The 15720-nt window shown below is 51.1% G+C and overlaps 1 protein-coding gene across 1 annotated transcript in view; it reads right to left on the bottom strand.

Moving 5' to 3' along the window:
• The window catches only part of BCAP31 (B cell receptor associated protein 31), a 36115-nt gene extending 30780 nt beyond the window's left edge, over nt 1-5335 (bottom strand). The window contains exons 1-3 of the mRNA XM_055003394.1: nt 5252-5335; nt 3036-3198; nt 1563-1663 (exon numbers count right to left, since the gene is read on the bottom strand). Coding sequence (XP_054859369.1) covers nt 1563-1663; nt 3036-3127 — 193 coding nt within the window. The 5' untranslated portion in view covers nt 3128-3198; nt 5252-5335. The remainder of the gene's footprint in view (nt 1-1562; nt 1664-3035; nt 3199-5251) is intronic.
• Nucleotides 5336-15720: the final 10385 nt, after the last annotated feature.

Below are 15720 nucleotides of genomic sequence, written 5' to 3'. Positions count from 1 at the left end.
GAGGTGACCGTTGCCTGGATCACTATCGTAAGGTCATGAGTCGATAAGTAAGGGACAAGTTGTCGAGCCTGTCTTAGATAGAAAAATGAGGATCGAACAACCGCTGCGACCTGTGCCTCCATAGACAGGGAAGCATCCAGGACCACCCCCAGGCTCCTCACTCTCGACACTGGCGTAAGTGGCGCTCCATCGAGAGCGGGGAGCCAGAGTCCCGCACCCATGAACCCCAGACCCACATGCAGGACCTCCGTCTTCAAGGGATTGAGTCTCAGCTGACTCTGCTTCAACCATCCAGCCACAGCTCCGAACGCACATTCCAGGACATCTGGGGCAGAGTCTGGCCGGCCATCCATCATCAGATACAATTGGGTGTCACCTGCATATTGATGGCACCCAAGTCCAAAACTCTGTACCAGCTGGTCGAGGGGGCACACATATACGTTAAATAGCAAGGGGGAAGAGTATTGCCCCTTGAGGGACACCACACACCAATGGGTGGTGGGATGAGAACTTCTCCCCTAGTGCCACCCTCTGTCCCCGACCGTGGAGAAAAGAGACAAACCACCGCAAGGCCGTCCCTCGAATCCCCACATCGGCAAGGTGGTGAATCAACAGGTCATGATCGACCATGTCAAATGCTGCCGATAGATCTAACAATATCAGCAGCGCCAACCCGCCCAGAGATCGTGCATCAGGGCGACCAGTAATGTCTCCATCCCATGTCCCGGACGGAAGCCAGACTGGAAAGGATCTAGGGATGAGGAATCATTCAGGAAGACCTTCAGCTGCTCTACCACCGCCCGCTCAATCACCTTGCCCAGGAACGGGGCAGTAACTGGCTGGGTCGGCAGGGTCCAAAGACGGTTTTTTCAAGAGAGGCCTAACCACAACTTCCTTCAACGCTTCCGGAAAAATCCTCAGAGACGTGTTGACAATGGCCTCCAGGGCATCCCGTAGCCCATCCACGCTGGCCTTCACCAGCCTTCAATTAGGCCTGCTGAAAATCTTTGTAAAATGCCCCCCCAGACCCACTTTATGAGGGAGGGAGAGAGGTTTGTATGGAAACACACACTTTTCGAGGCCCTGTACAAGCCCAAGCCAGTTCCCCGGCATGTGCTGTGCCAATTCCTCCTCTGCCAAAGCAGCAGCTCCTGCACGGCCTCTAGCAACAGCCCATGCTAATCCCTGTTGGCTCTCTTGCCAAACGGGAGTTGGGGCAAAGCCGGCTGACAAGCAAGTGGCCCCAGGGCCACTTCAGGGAGGCACCTGCATGTCACCAGGTGAGCACCTGCAGCCGCTGTCACCATAATTTATGTGAGTCGCACTTCGCCTCCCACAGCAAGGCCAAATAATGGACTCATCCACCCCACGTGGCTTGACACACAATTCCTGCATTGCTGGACGAGCCACTACTGGATTACGCTGAAGGGCTGCTTCGTTAACTCAGAGGAAGATCTAGCCAGGGCAAAGGTCACAAGCCCCTACACTCGAGTCGCACTCCCTTCTTGTGTCCCACAAACACGTGTGACGCCACTCCCTCCTTCCCCCCAATTTCTACTTACCCAGAAACAACAGGACCAGAATAACGATCAACACGACAAAGAAGGTGTTCCCATAGGTCACCAACATGCGCACCAAGCGGGACTTGAAGATTTTCTGCCATCTGCAGAGAGAAAAGGAAGACTGGGTGATTTTTCCCACAGAGTGGGCTCCCCGTCAGCACCCGTGCAAGCTGACTAGAAGCCACGGCGACCTCTCCCTGCTCAGGGGCTCACCATTTACCTCTGCGGCTCAAGGCACAAACACACCTCACAAAACTGTGTTGTTACAGAGTCTCTTTCAGAGGGACGGCTGTCCCGGTTGCCTTAGAAGATGCAGACAGCTTCCAAGGCCCAGACAAAGTGTCATTACTTGGAAGCGGTTACCAAGCAAGCAAGGCAGGCTCAGAGGCCCTTCTTCCAAGGATATCTCTGACCTACTCCCAATATTGAGCAACAAATGAAAGCAAGCCAAGGAGGAGAAGAGGGTGGGAGGAGGGAAGTGTGAAGAAGACTGCAGGGAGGGGAAGAAGATGTGTGCCACAGTTCAGGAGGAGCATGGAAGAAATAAATCCAGTATCATGCTGAAAGCGAGATCAACTTGTCAAGGTTCTCCGCATTTCTTTTAAAGCAATGGCAAGGTTAGGTTACCTTTGGAATTTTGTTTATTGCCAAATGTATGGGTATGCCTACTGAAGGCCCCTACACCAGAGAGGTGACTGAGACAGACTTCCACTGGTAGGAGACTAGGTTTCCGAGACCTCCACAGCTCCTGGGCCCACCACACAAGAAGCATACGCACATTTACACAAAGGTCAATCGCGTGGGGAGGTTATGGTGCAATGGCAGCCAAGTCACATTCCACCGGACACAAGGACACGTTCCAAGCCAGAAGCGAGTGTTCCATTTTGCTCACCAAGTTTCAAACATGGAATTATCAGAAATTAGCCAAAGACACACAATTCACCCAGACTGCACAGAGTCTTCTGCTTTGCTTCATGCAGCATTTTGGTTTCTGGCTGGCAAAGAGCCTGTCCAGACCTCAAGCTGCGCGCTTTTTGGCAAAGAAGCTCCTGACCCTTCGCAAATGTTGGTCAAAAAGGAACTACCTCTTCAGGCAAGGCCGAGAAGCTCCTATTACCCTGTCATGTGCAAGGATGCCTGCTCATTACTCCCTCATTCCACAGGGCCGGGCTGCGAGCCAGTATCAAAGGCACCTCCTTCTACCAGTTTTGGGCACTAATTACTCTCGCTGTTCTTATCTACCATCCATCTCATTTTCATTCTGCCCTTCAAAGGAATCCAGGGTGTTGGTGTGCCCCGTTTCTCTCCTCCTCCATTTCACCCTCACAAAACGCTGTGGGGCAGGAGAGGCTGGAGTTGCCTCAGCCCCACACTCTACAGAGTGGCCCCCGTTTGACAGCCCAGGGATGCTCAGCGGCTCTTGACACTACTGAACTGCCCTGCCTCTCACAGGTCCCACCGTGCAGCACTCACCTGGTTGCCGAGATAAAGGGAATGCAAAGGAGGAAGACCAGGAGGACTTCGGCATAGAGGAAAGTGGCCACGGCCGCCCACTGGAGACTCATGGTGGGAGTCCGCGAAGGAATTACAGTCCAAGAAAGGCTGGGCGTTCACAGCCAGATGCAACTTATCTCGGCTGAAAGGAAGAAAAGATGTTTAATTACAGAATGTGCAATGCAAAGCCGGTTATCTGGTATCCTTGTAGCGACGATCCAGAAACTTCTGCTAAGGGGCTCGGACTTAGAAGCCGCTCCCTTCATCACTACCTGTTTTAAGCATGGGAGAACCTTAAACTTGCCTTTAGGCAGGATGGGTAAGAATACGTCGGGCAGGGTGGGGAGGCATGCAAGAGATCTTGTCAAGGCACCTATTTCAACGAGGCCTGAACCATCAATCCTCCTCCCCAGCACCACAGCTCAAAATAAAAGGAACTGCAGCCGGCACAAGGATTTCCCCTGTCGCTTGCACCTCATTGCTTTAGGGCTGGGTTGGCATTTGTCATGGGAGGGGAAGCTCATGGGGAAAAAAACATGTCCCAAAATCTTCTGTGACATTCCAAAGGCCACTGGGATTACATGCTCTCTTTGCTCTGGAAAGAAACCTATTATACCACCTTATAGGGAGCAGAGGTGCCCATGCAAGATTCCCCCATAGCTGGGTGGACTGGCTCTACCCACAGGTAGGCCAGCTGGTACACCTGACCCTGGCTGCTGACCTCGTTGGGTCACCACAGACACCCCCCCACACACACACACCCCACACACAAAAACCGACCTGCAGGGCCAAAGTCACTAGTAATACAGAGCTTCTTTCAAAGATTGTTCAGCAATTGCAGGACTACCATTAAAATAATAGTAATGATATCTGATTCGTATACTGCCCTTCAGGACAACTTAACACCCACTCACAGTGGTTTACAAAGTGTGTTATTATTATCCCCACAACAACAATCCCCCTGTGAGGTGGGTGGGGCTGAGAGAGCTGTGACTGAGGCAGGGTCACCCAGCTGGCTTTAAGTGGAGGAGTGGGGAATAAAACCGGTCTCTCCAGAGCAGAGTCTTAACCACTACTCCAAACTGGCCTCTAGGCAGCTACCTGTGAAGCGGAGCTACTGACCGGCTGCTGCCCCCTAAGCAAGTGAGGGCAGCCAGGCCTCCCTCCCAAGCCCAGGGGGCAGCGCCCGGGCTCCCCCTCGAGCCCCCAGCCAAGCTGCTCTCGCGGTCTTGCGGGAGGCTTCTGGCTCCACTCCAGCCTCAGGCCAGAGCCGAAGCGCCTCGGCGCTTCCAAGGGGCGGCGGGCGGGCGGGCCTGCCTGGCCGCCCAACGGCGCTGCTCCTCCCCACGCAGCTCCCTGACAGTCGGGCTTCTTGTTCGCAAGCGCGGCCAGCCCAACTGCGCGGAAAGGAAGGCCGGGAGAGAAGCCCCGAGGGGGAAGGCCGGGCCTCCTCCGGCCCAAGGCTGCTCCCCGGGCCTCCCCTGGAAAGGGCTCGCCGGGCCGCGCCATTCGCCGCTGGGCACGCCGGAGGCAAAACTCCCCGGGAGGGCCGCAGCTGTCACCGGCCCGGGCCCCGCCCAGCAGCGCGCCCGGGACGAGCTCCGCCTCAGAAGCGGGCGCGCCCTCCGCCTCCTCGGCGGCGAAAGCGCGGCCACGCAGGGAACGCACGGCAGGCACGTGAAGCGCCAGGGCGGCCGGGGCGTGGCGCCCGTTCTCGCCCCCGGCCAGGCTCCAGCGCACCGCCCTCGGCAAGCCCCGCACCGCCGGCGCCCCAAGGGCCACGGCCGTAGCCCCCCAGGCCAGCCGGGGCGGGCAGCGCAGCGCGAGTTGGGGTCCCGCTTCCCGGCCTCGGCGGAGCCAGCAGCGCGCCTTCGACCAGGCAGGAGGGCGAGCGGGCCGGGCCGGGCCAGGCCGCGCGTGGCTCCCCGCCGCCCGTGCATGCGCCCGAGGGGGCCCCTTGCCGCTCTCCGCCCCCTTCGGCAACGCAGCGCGGGAGCTGCTGCCGCCCCCGGCGCCTCCAAGCCACGGGCCTCCCTGCGAGAGAGAAGGGGGCCCGCCCCGCGCCCAGGGGGCCCAAAGTTCCGCAGGGGCCGGCCACGCCAGACCGGTGCCGCGCCTCCCGGGAGGCCGCCCGCCCGCCGTCCCGCTCCAGAGGCGGGCCGGGGAAGGAGGAGCGGCCCGGCCCCGCCGCTCACCAGCCTCGCCGCCGAAACTCCCAGCCGCCGCGCCGCCAGCGGAAATAGGAGGTGGCCGGCCAGCGCCGCCCCGCCCAGTCGAGCCCGCGGGTCCGCCCAGCGCCTTCGGCCGAGGTGCTGGCGGAAGAGGCCGGGGCCTGGCCTGGGCGGCTCCCCAGCCCCATCCGCGAGCTCTGTTCGGCTGGAGGCGGAGGCGGCTCTCGGCCCGACGGGCTCCTCCGCCGCAGCGCCCAGCACGGCCGGCCCTCCAGGCGCGGCGAGCGGTCCGCTCCGTTGCCGTCGAGCCGGGCGAGGGCCTGCCGCGCTCCCCTCCTCTCCGGCTTCCCGGCCAGGCGGGCCCCTCCCGCCGAGGCAGCGCCGCCCCGGCCTCCGCGACGCCCCCGAGGCAGGCGCTCCGGCCCAGGCCTCGCGGGCATCAGACCCGTCTGGCCTCCGCTGCTGCTGCCCTGGCAGGCCGAGGCCGCACAGCCCTCCGAGCGGGGCTCTAAGGGGGGCGCGGGTGCCGAGCCCGCCAAAGGCCCTGCGCAGGCGGCACCGAGCTCCGTCGGACGCCGCGGAGGGAAGAGCGCGGCGCCGGCATGCAGCGGCTGGGCGGGCGGCGGTGCGCGGAGGGACTCGGGCCGGCCTTTCCCCCCCGCTGCCGCTTCCCTCTGGGCCGCCGCCCTCCAGAGGCGCAGGATGCGGCTCCGGCAGCGCCCTCAAGGGCCGCGCGAGCGAGCCCAGGGACTGCCGAGCTTTGCGGACCGAGCGCCCTTCCTCAGACACAGCAGCGCCGCCGAAGCTCCTGGAAGGGGCTGCTGGGGCCCAGTCCTGCTACAGCCCGACCCGCTGCCCGCCTGAAACCCTCTCAGGGTGCTGCTTTGGTGGCACAGGCCATGCCCCCCCCCCCCCCAGTGCTGCCTAAAATCCTGGCAGAGGAGCCACAAGCAAAGGCAGCTCCTTTTCCGGAACTGCTGCTGAGATTGAGATGTTTAAATGTATTGTGACTGTGTTAGATATTCAATATATTTTGTGCCATTTTCTTTCACGAATCGCCTTGAGTGCTCTATCAGAGGCAGCGATTCAACATGCACATCACTGTTTTATAACAAGGGTAACTATTACAAGGGTTACTGGGACCCACCCCTCGCTTATCACACATTGCTGAAGGGTCGACTCTGCCTTCATCTGTGACATGCTGCGTTCAATGATTTAAAGCCAGTACAGTGCGTGTTCCCTGCTATTTCTCAACGATACCGTAGGCATAAACAGAAACGTCCCACTGTTCCAACACAGTGCCCACATGATACCCCTCAGGCCATCCTCTGGGGCCTGTGGTGCTCAGTGGCTGCAGTGCAGTAGAATGGCAGGCTGTGACCACGTGAATGCATCTAAAGGTAGGATGCATTCACCACAACTCCACTCGTGGATTTCACTTGAGCTTACACTTGGCCTGGCCCCAGTAAACGGTGGCAGTTGAAGTATGGTGCACTTACATTCAGTCCAGCACTGGTTTGGAGTTGGGTAGGGGTTTGAAAGGGCAGCAGTGGCAATTCATCTCTGCTCAGCTTTATGCTTGTTTTCCAATTTTCTGCTACCATCTGTTTACTGAACACCCAAACTGTTTGTTCATACTGTACTTTGCTCAGTGAATATCCTACCTATGGATTATATTGTATTTCCGGGATGTATAGCCGTGGTCTTGGCATTGTAGTGCCTCACGTTTCGCCAGCATCTGTGACTGACATCTTCAGAGGTGTGGCACCAAACTACAGATCTCTCAGTGTCACAGTGCGGAGAAGATGTTGGCAGGTAATTTATATCTACTCAGGGAGGTGGGTTTGGGCTGAATCATCCTGTAAATTTCGCAGGGTGTGGAATGCTAATGGAGGGAGGCTTCACTGTATCCTGAGGAGGTTCTTTTGCATATGGATTGGTGCTTGATATGCTAATCTTCTCTGCAGGGCTATTGTAGGGTGTAGAGTATTTGGGAACGTGAGTCACAACGTCAGGAACTACAATGCCAAGACAACGGCTACACAGCCCGGAAAATCCACAACAACCATCGTTCTCTGGCTGTGAAAGCCTTCAACAATATATATTGTATTTCACTTGCACCATGTAATCAGCCTTGGATCTCAGTGAGATATATTAGCTTCCCACATGAAAATAAGTAATTTGCATCCATGGATACAGATTATGGGATGCAGAAGGGCAGTAGAATAGTAACCTACTAGGAGATTCCAACGTAGCCAGCAAAGTATTCGGACAGGAAGCCAAATCACTTGCAACGTCAGAATTTCCTATTGTGATTATATACTGCGCCTCTGCATCTAATAGCTCAGGTAACCCAATACATGGCAGCCGAGATCTAGATCTGTGAGATATATTTCATCAATGAAAACTGAATAATTGTTCTTGAAGCTAATATATAATAAAATTCGGTTTTATGTTCCCACGCTAAGATCGTCTTGCGGGCGCATCAGAATCCACGCTCTGCCTCAGCGCATGCGCACACGCAACCCTGAAAACCTGAGGGCGGCAAGTATGCGCTGTGACGCCGCGGGGTTGCGAAGTGCCGCTCGCCCTCAGCTGCAGACCTCGCCGCCCGCCACTGGGGGGTGATGACAGCGGAGGGCATTAGAGAAGGATTCGGCCCCCTCCGCCAGGCCGCGGCCCCCTTTCTGGCCCCTCAACTCCCGGCCTGGAGGACCTCCCGACGGCAAGGGACGCCGGGCCATAGAGACCGGGAGGTAGAGCGGATCCAACCCCGCGTGCCAATCGAAACCGGAAGCACGGCTTCTCCTTCCTCGCCTCTATGGTCTCCCTTCAGTTTCGGTAGGCCCGACGTCAGTCTGGAGCCCTTTAAAAGGTAAACAGCCCCGCCCCTTCCGCCTGGCCACTGCTTGTGCCTGGTTGGCGGAAGCTCCGCTCCTGGGCGCGCCCAGTCAGCGAGGGCGGCGCCTGCAGAAGCCGTGTCCAGATAGCGTCGCTACCTTGGCATAGGACGGCGAGAGAGCGCCCCCCCTAGATATGAGGGGCCGAGGCCTCGAAGGGCTTTATAGCTTTAGAGTTGCTCCCGGTTGAGAAATTCCTGGAGATCTGGGGGTGGAGCCTGTGAAGGGCGGAGTTTGGGGACGGGAGGGGCCTTCGTGGGGTATAATGCCTGCAAAGTCCACCCTGCAAAGCAGCCATTTTCTCCAGGGGATCTGATCTGTTTGACCTAGAGATCAGTGGTAATTCTAGGAGATCTCCAGCTACCACCTGTAGGTTGGCAACCCTGTTAGGTGATGGCCAGAACGCTGAATTGAGCCCAGTAACTGATAGGCCGCCAATGGAGTGAATGCAGGACAGGAGTCATGGACATGCTCCTAACTCCTGATAGTAACTGAGCATCAGCTGGAGTCGAGTTTGACTTTGAGGGGAGACCTCTGTAAAGTGCATTACAGTAGTCTAGGCCTGATGTTACTGTGGCATAGATCCTGATGTCGAGTTAGGGGTCATCTTCCAGGCTAGTCTGACTTAGGAGAAGGCTTTTTCTGCAGCTGCATATTTTGTTTATGTCATTTATAGTCCGCATTTCTCATTGAGACGCAAGGCGGGTCACACAATGTGAGATTAGTACAGTCAATTTCAATGATATTTCCATAAACACTGCCGAACAATAAATAAACACAAGTTGACAAGGATGTAGCATTATGGGTAGCCAAGTTAGTCTGTCTGCAGCAGTAGAGGAGAGCAAGAGTCCAATAGCACCAGTTTGGTGTAGTGGTTATGAGTGCGGGACTGTAATCTGGAGAGCCAGGTTTGATTCCCCTCTCCTTCACTTGAAGCCAGCTGGGTGACTTTGGGTCAATCACAGCTCTCTCAGAGCTCTCTCAGCCCCACCCACCTCACAGGGTGTTTTGTTGTGGAGATAATGATAACATACTTTGTAAACTGCTCTGAGTGGGCATTAAGTTGTCCTGAAGGGCGGTATATAAATCGAATGTTTTTTATATATATATATATATATATATAAATTTTTTTATTTTTTTAACTAAAAGATAAGGGATACAGAATATAGGGGATGGGGAAAAGAATGTTAAATTGAATGTTGTTATAAGACTAACAAAATTTGTGGTAAGGTATGAGCTTTCGTGAGCCACAGCTCGCTTCTTCAGCTCACTTCTACCACATATTATGTTAGTCTTATAGATGCTACTGGAGTCTTGCTCTTTGCTATAGCATCAGCAAGGATCCAACACAGAAGAAATGCTGAAACAGAATGCAAGCAATTCTAGGGCTGACAGACAACATGAAGCGCAGGTAGCTCGTTGGAGCACATATTTAGAACAACAGTATGTAAGGCAACAAAATGGTGAAGTCTATGGTCCCTAACTCATTATTGGATCCTGTCTAAACCCAGGGGTCTTTACCAAGTCAGGAAGGGTCAACTGAACCTCATCATAAGTAGGAAGCCAAATGTCCTTCAAGATCTCCACTTTTCCTTCCAGCATTACTTTCCGTTTTGCCTGGGTTCAGTTTCAGTTTGTTGGCTTCCAGCCATTTGACCATAGCTGTCAAGCAGCAACTCAAGAGTTCTACTTCATCACCAGGGGATTTCAATAGTGAAATATAGGCTGGGTATTATCTGCATATTGTTAACAACCAATTCCATAGCTACCAATTATTTCTCCTAAAGGCTTTATATGTGTGTGTTCCGTGCTGTCAAGTTGCCTCCAACCTATAGCGACCCTATGAATAAAGACCTCCAAAACGTCCCATCATTAACAGACTTGCTCAGATCTAGCAAACTGGAGGATATGTCTTCTTTTATTGAGTCAATAATAATAATAATAATAACAACAACAACATTCAATTTATATACCACCCTTCAGGACGATTTAACACCCACTCAGAGCAGTTTACAAAGTATGTTGTTATCCCCACAACAACAAACACCTTGTGAGGTGGATGGGGCTGAGAGAGCTTTGAGAAGCTGTGACTGACTCAAGGTCACCCGGCTGGCTTCAAGCGGAGGGGGGGGAACCAAATCCGGTTCTCCAGATTAGAGTCCCGCACTCTTAACCACTACACCAAACTGGCCATCTCATTTTAAGTCTTCCTCTTTTCATACTGCTTTCAAATTTTCCTAGCATTCTTTTCCAATGATTCTTGTCTTCTCATGATGTGATCAAAGTACAATAGCTTCAGTTTTGTCATTTTAGCTTCTAGAGAGAATTCAGGGTTGGTTTGAGCTAGAACATGTTTATTTGTCTTTTTGGCTGTCCACGGTACCCAAAACTCTCCTCCAGCACCATATTTCAAATGAATCATTTTTTTTCCTGTCAGCTTTCTTCATTGTCCAGCTTTCACATCCATACATAGTAATAGGGAATATCATAATTTGGATTATTTTAATCTTGTTTCCCAGAGAGACATCTTTATCTTTGAGGTTCTTTTCTAGTTCCTTTACAGTTGCTCTTCCAAGTCTCTGTCTTCTGATATCTTGGTTGCAGTCTCCCTTTTGCTTGAGGATTGAACCAAGGAATAGAAAATTTGAACAATTTCAGTTTCCTTATTGTCATCTTTAAAATGGTGCCATTCCTTCTTGATGTTCATCTGTAATCCTGATTTGGTGCTTTCTCCTTTAACCTTCATCAGTAGTCATTTCAAGTCTTTGCTATTTTCTGCCAGTAGTATGGTGTCATCTGCATATCTCAAATTGTTAATGTTCCTTCCACCAATTTTCACTCCACCTTCTTCTAAATATAATCTAACTTTCCTTATGATGTGGTCTGCATAGAGGTTGAACAGGTAAGGAGATAATATGCATCCTTGTCTGACACTTTTGCCAACTGGCAACCATTCTATCTCCTCATATTCTGTCCTGACAGTAGCCTGTTGTCCAGAGTACAGGTTGCACATCAAAACAACCAGATATTGTGGCACTCCCATTTCTTTTAACACACTTCGTAGCTTTTCATGATTCACACAGTCAAAAGCTTTGCTGTAAGCTATAAAAAACAGGCCGATTTTCTTCTGAAATTCCCTGGTATATTCCATTAGCCATCGTAAATTTGCAATGTGATTTCTAATGCTTCTTCCTTTTCTGAATCCATCTTGAACATTTGGCATTTCTTGTTCCATATATGGTAAGAGTCTTTGAATTTCTCAAAAAGGCTTTATATAGAGGTTGAATAACATGGGGGATAAGATCAATAGGTAATAGATTCAGTCAAAGAGGAGTAACTGGTGGAATTCAGTGTCACACAATGTAGTGATACCATTAGTTTTGTTTGCAGAGGAATTAGCCGTGTTAGTCTGTAGTAGCAAAATCAAAAAAGAGTCCAGTAGCACCTTTAAGACTAACCAACTTTATTGTAGCATAAGCTTTCGAGAATCACAGTTCTCTTCGTCAGATGCATGGAGGGCAAGAAGAAACTGGTCAGATATATAGGTGGAGAGGGGAGGGAGGAGTAGATGCAAACAGTAGCTTCTGATATGGAGATCAGTTTGCTTCTGTTAAGGAAGTCAGTTACTTCTGATAATGAGATAACCATTCATAGTCTCTATTCAATCCAAGCCTGACTGAGTCAAATTTACATATGAATTCCAATTCAGCAGCTTCCCGTTGGATTCTGTTTTTGAAAGGTTTCTGTTGAACTACAGTGACCTTTAAAGTCTTTGGTGGAATGTCCTGGTAGACTGAAGTGTTCTCCCACTGGTTTCTGGATGTTGCCATTTTTAATGTCAGATTTGTGTCCATTTATTCTTTTGCGCAGAAGTTGGCTGGTTTGTCCAATGTACAGAGCAGATGGACATTGTTGGCACATGAGTACATATATCACATTGGAGGATGAGCAGTTGTAAGAGCCAGAGACAGTGTAGTTGACGCCATTGGGTCCTGTAATTGTATTTCCTGGGTAGATATGAGAGCAGAGCTGGCATCTGGGTCTGTTGCAGGGCCAGGAACCTGTGCTGGTGACTCTGCTAGCCGATTCATGATAGTAAGTGAGAAGTCGTTTCAGGTTGGGGGGCTGTCTGTAGTTTTGTTGGCTTTAAAGGGAGATTAGACAAAGTCACACAGGGGCATTTGCACCAGCAACAGAGCAACCACGAGCAGTTTTCCACACACTTGTCATGCATCCCTCCGCCTGTGACGACCATTTTCCTCACTATACCACAGGAGGGCTTTATTTGGGCTTTAAAATAATTTATAAGTGTTCTGCTGCTGTAACCTCGTGCTAATTTTTTGTGTAAAGTGCCATAAAGTTCCAGCCAATTTATCACAACCCCATAGGATTTTCAAGGCTAGAGACAAATGGGGGTGGCTTGCCATTGTCTGCCTCCGTGTAGCAACCTTGGAATTCCTTGGTAGTCTCCCTTCCAAGTACTAACCAGAGCCAGCCCTGCTAAGCTTTCGAGATTTGATGAGATTGGGCTGGGCCTTTCAGGTCAGGGCAGATTCACACTCAGTTTTTAAAACAGAATAGCCCTCCAATGGTGTAAAGGGGATAATGCTGGCCATGAGTAGAGGGAGGACACAAGGAAAATCACAACGATGTGGGTGGGATCTTTGGATATGCACACCTTGGTGTCTGAATGGCATGCAGATGTGCTCAGGCTGTGATCTTTGCAGAAGGATTGTACTAAATCCAGTTTGGGAAAGATCAAAGCAAAGCGAAGGAAACATGATTTATTTTATTTTATTTTTTTCATGTATAGTCTGCCTTTCTCACTGGGACTAAAAGCATATTGCAAGTATGACAGAACTATTCAATCAATAAGCCATTTGCAAAAAATTACATTTGAGTGATTACAAGATTTCAGTCCAACAGCAAAGATTCCCAGTTTTTATTCTAATAGGGTGATGCTCTCTGATACTCCTCCAACCAGCACTCTGGTTTGGCAGCAAAAGTGGAGCAAAACCCCCAACTGAAAGCAGTCGTGATCCTCCTGTGAGCCAACAATTTTTTGCATGCTCACATGTAGCAATCAGCCACCGCCCTCCAAGCCCTTGCTTCTTCTGAGGCTTCTGCCCAACCCCAAGTTGCTTTCCAGTAACAGCTGCAGCACAACAGCTCCCAAGCACATGCGAGCGCCATCATTTTCAGACCACCTCATCTGCAGCAACCCTTGATGGAATAGGGGGAATGCACTCAGTACATGCTCAGAGGAGAGGAACCTAATACAATAATCTTTTGTAATGAGTTTCTCACACCCTTTGACTCGATGCAGCAGTCGCTTCCTGATGTTCAGTTATATAATGCTGTGGTATCGTGCCAGTCAGGTACTGTGTGAAATTATGTTCTTAAGGTGAATATGGCCCCGACACCGATGGGAGCTTGGAAAATGAAACTGTTGATGAGGTTGCTCCTCATCGACCTCTTCTGCCCTTGAGGCAGAAGCCAGTAAAGAGACCTGGGAGACACTGGGGGAAAACTTGTGCTGAATCTGATATCGCCTTCTTTAAGAGACCTTTGGAAGATCTATGAAAACGGAATTATTTGGGAGAGCTTTTAAAAATAGTTAATAGGGCTGTGCTGTAAGGAAATGGCTCAGAGACACGGCTTGGAAGTGGGGTAGGGACTTTAGACTCTACTACTGTGTATTTTCTCTTATTGTAAGTATGCTCCTACTGAATAGTTTCCATGTTTAATATGTCATGTTAAATTGCTTATGCTTTGTTTCAGCATTGTTTCAGCTCTGTATCAGATTTCTGCTCGTTTTCCAAATTTCAGCATTCCATACCGTATTGTATTCTTTTTTTTGAACGTCCCAGCTGTTGATCATATTGACTTACACCGTGTAATCTGCTTTGAGTCTCGGTGAGAAAGGCAGAACTATAAATAACAAATAAATAAGAATGTAGGTCACAGAGGGTTGGTCAGATGCAGTTAATGCAGTTAGTGAAATTACCTGCTTCTGTACTCCCACACAACACATGCTTACCATATTCTAGATCTCATGAAGCCTTGAACACAGGCACACGCGCAGACACACCGAGGATGCAACTCCAGCAGTCCCAGAGCCTGCATAGCTCCTTCCATTAATGCCGGATTGTGTATTTTTCTGCCAGTGGTACAAAAGTAAGGGACATATTGTATTATGTGGGGATATTCCTTTTCTTCAGGAATATCCCAAAGAAAGTACTTCCCTTACATGCAATTCCCAACGAGGCCCTCACTGATGTGTTTCCTGGCGCTCACTGGCATCTTCTCCAGAGTATCTCTTCCCCAAACAAAGAGCCAATCACAGCTTTCTTCTACTACGTTGGACCTGGAGCATCATATTGGGTCTGTCAGAAGTACTTCAGAAACAGCTGCTCCCATCATAGAACTTCCCAACATTTTGCGATTGGCCCTGTTGCCTGCCTCTGTGGCAACCATTTTGTGTTTGTCCTTGCCCCCCTCCCCCCGCTCCCCATGGCAACCATTTTGTAGTGGTGCACACTACCTGTTCTCACAATTTCCAAAATGACCAAAGACTCAACAAGGCTTGACAACCTTCACAGTTGTTGCCCCACTAGCTGCCCACAGTCACTTAAGGTTGATGGCACTTATGGATAAAACAATTTCCCATCTGATAGATCTATCAATGGCTCTTAGTCGTGATGGTTAAAAGGAACCTCCATGCTCAGAGGCAGTATACCTCGGGGTACACGATCCTGGGGTGTACTGCAGGAGATAACCACCATCTTAATGCCCTGCCTGAGAGAGTCCGGCGGCCCCTGGCTGTTGTTGGAACTTGGTGGATGAGGTGATCTGAGCCAGGAAGACAATAACACGGAGCTACAACTATCACACACCCAGGACAACAGGGCACGTAGCATTTCCAAGATACTTTCTGGAGAGTTAAATTAATTGGGTGTTGTCGAACCCTTATCAGCCACATCATTCCAGAGCGGTAGCCATGTTAGGCTTTTGCTGCAAAAATTAATGGGACTCTAGCACTCAACAACCACAAAAACTGCATTATTTGTAAGTATCTGCTAATGGGAGGCTCTGTCCTGACCTAGATAGATCAAGTGAGCTGGATCTCATCAGATCTTGGGAACTCAGCGCAGTTGGCCTTAGTTAGTGATCAGATGGGTGATCTCCAAGGAAGACCAGGGCTGCTGTGCAGAGGCAGGCAGTGGCGCTCGGCCTCTGTTAGTCTCTTGCCTTGAAAACCCCAGCAGGGGTCGCCATAAGGCTGCTATGACTTGAAGGCCCTTTCCACTGCCGTGATGGGAGCCCCACCACATGCATCTGATGAACTGGGTGCGAGTCCAGAGAAAGGGAGGCAAGAATAAAATCTTATCTTTTATTTCAGAGTTTTTATCCCACTTTTCTCCACAGTGAAGACACAAAGTGCATGCAAAATACAAAAACACCGTTTACAAAAATACAATTTAAATTTGCAAACAGACAAAAGACAAAAGCATGCACTACAGTAGACATCACATTCGGGGATAGTCCTGGGATCCCGTGGCACGGCTCACTTAGGGTGTGAGATTAAGTCCA

The sequence above is a fragment of the Eublepharis macularius genome, chromosome 19, assembly GCF_028583425.1.
Source record: "Eublepharis macularius isolate TG4126 chromosome 19, MPM_Emac_v1.0, whole genome shotgun sequence".
NCBI classification, from domain to species: Eukaryota; Metazoa; Chordata; class Lepidosauria; order Squamata; family Eublepharidae; genus Eublepharis; species Eublepharis macularius.
The sequence above is the reverse complement of the archived record's forward strand: the minus strand, read 5'-3'. Positions and strand labels throughout refer to the sequence as shown.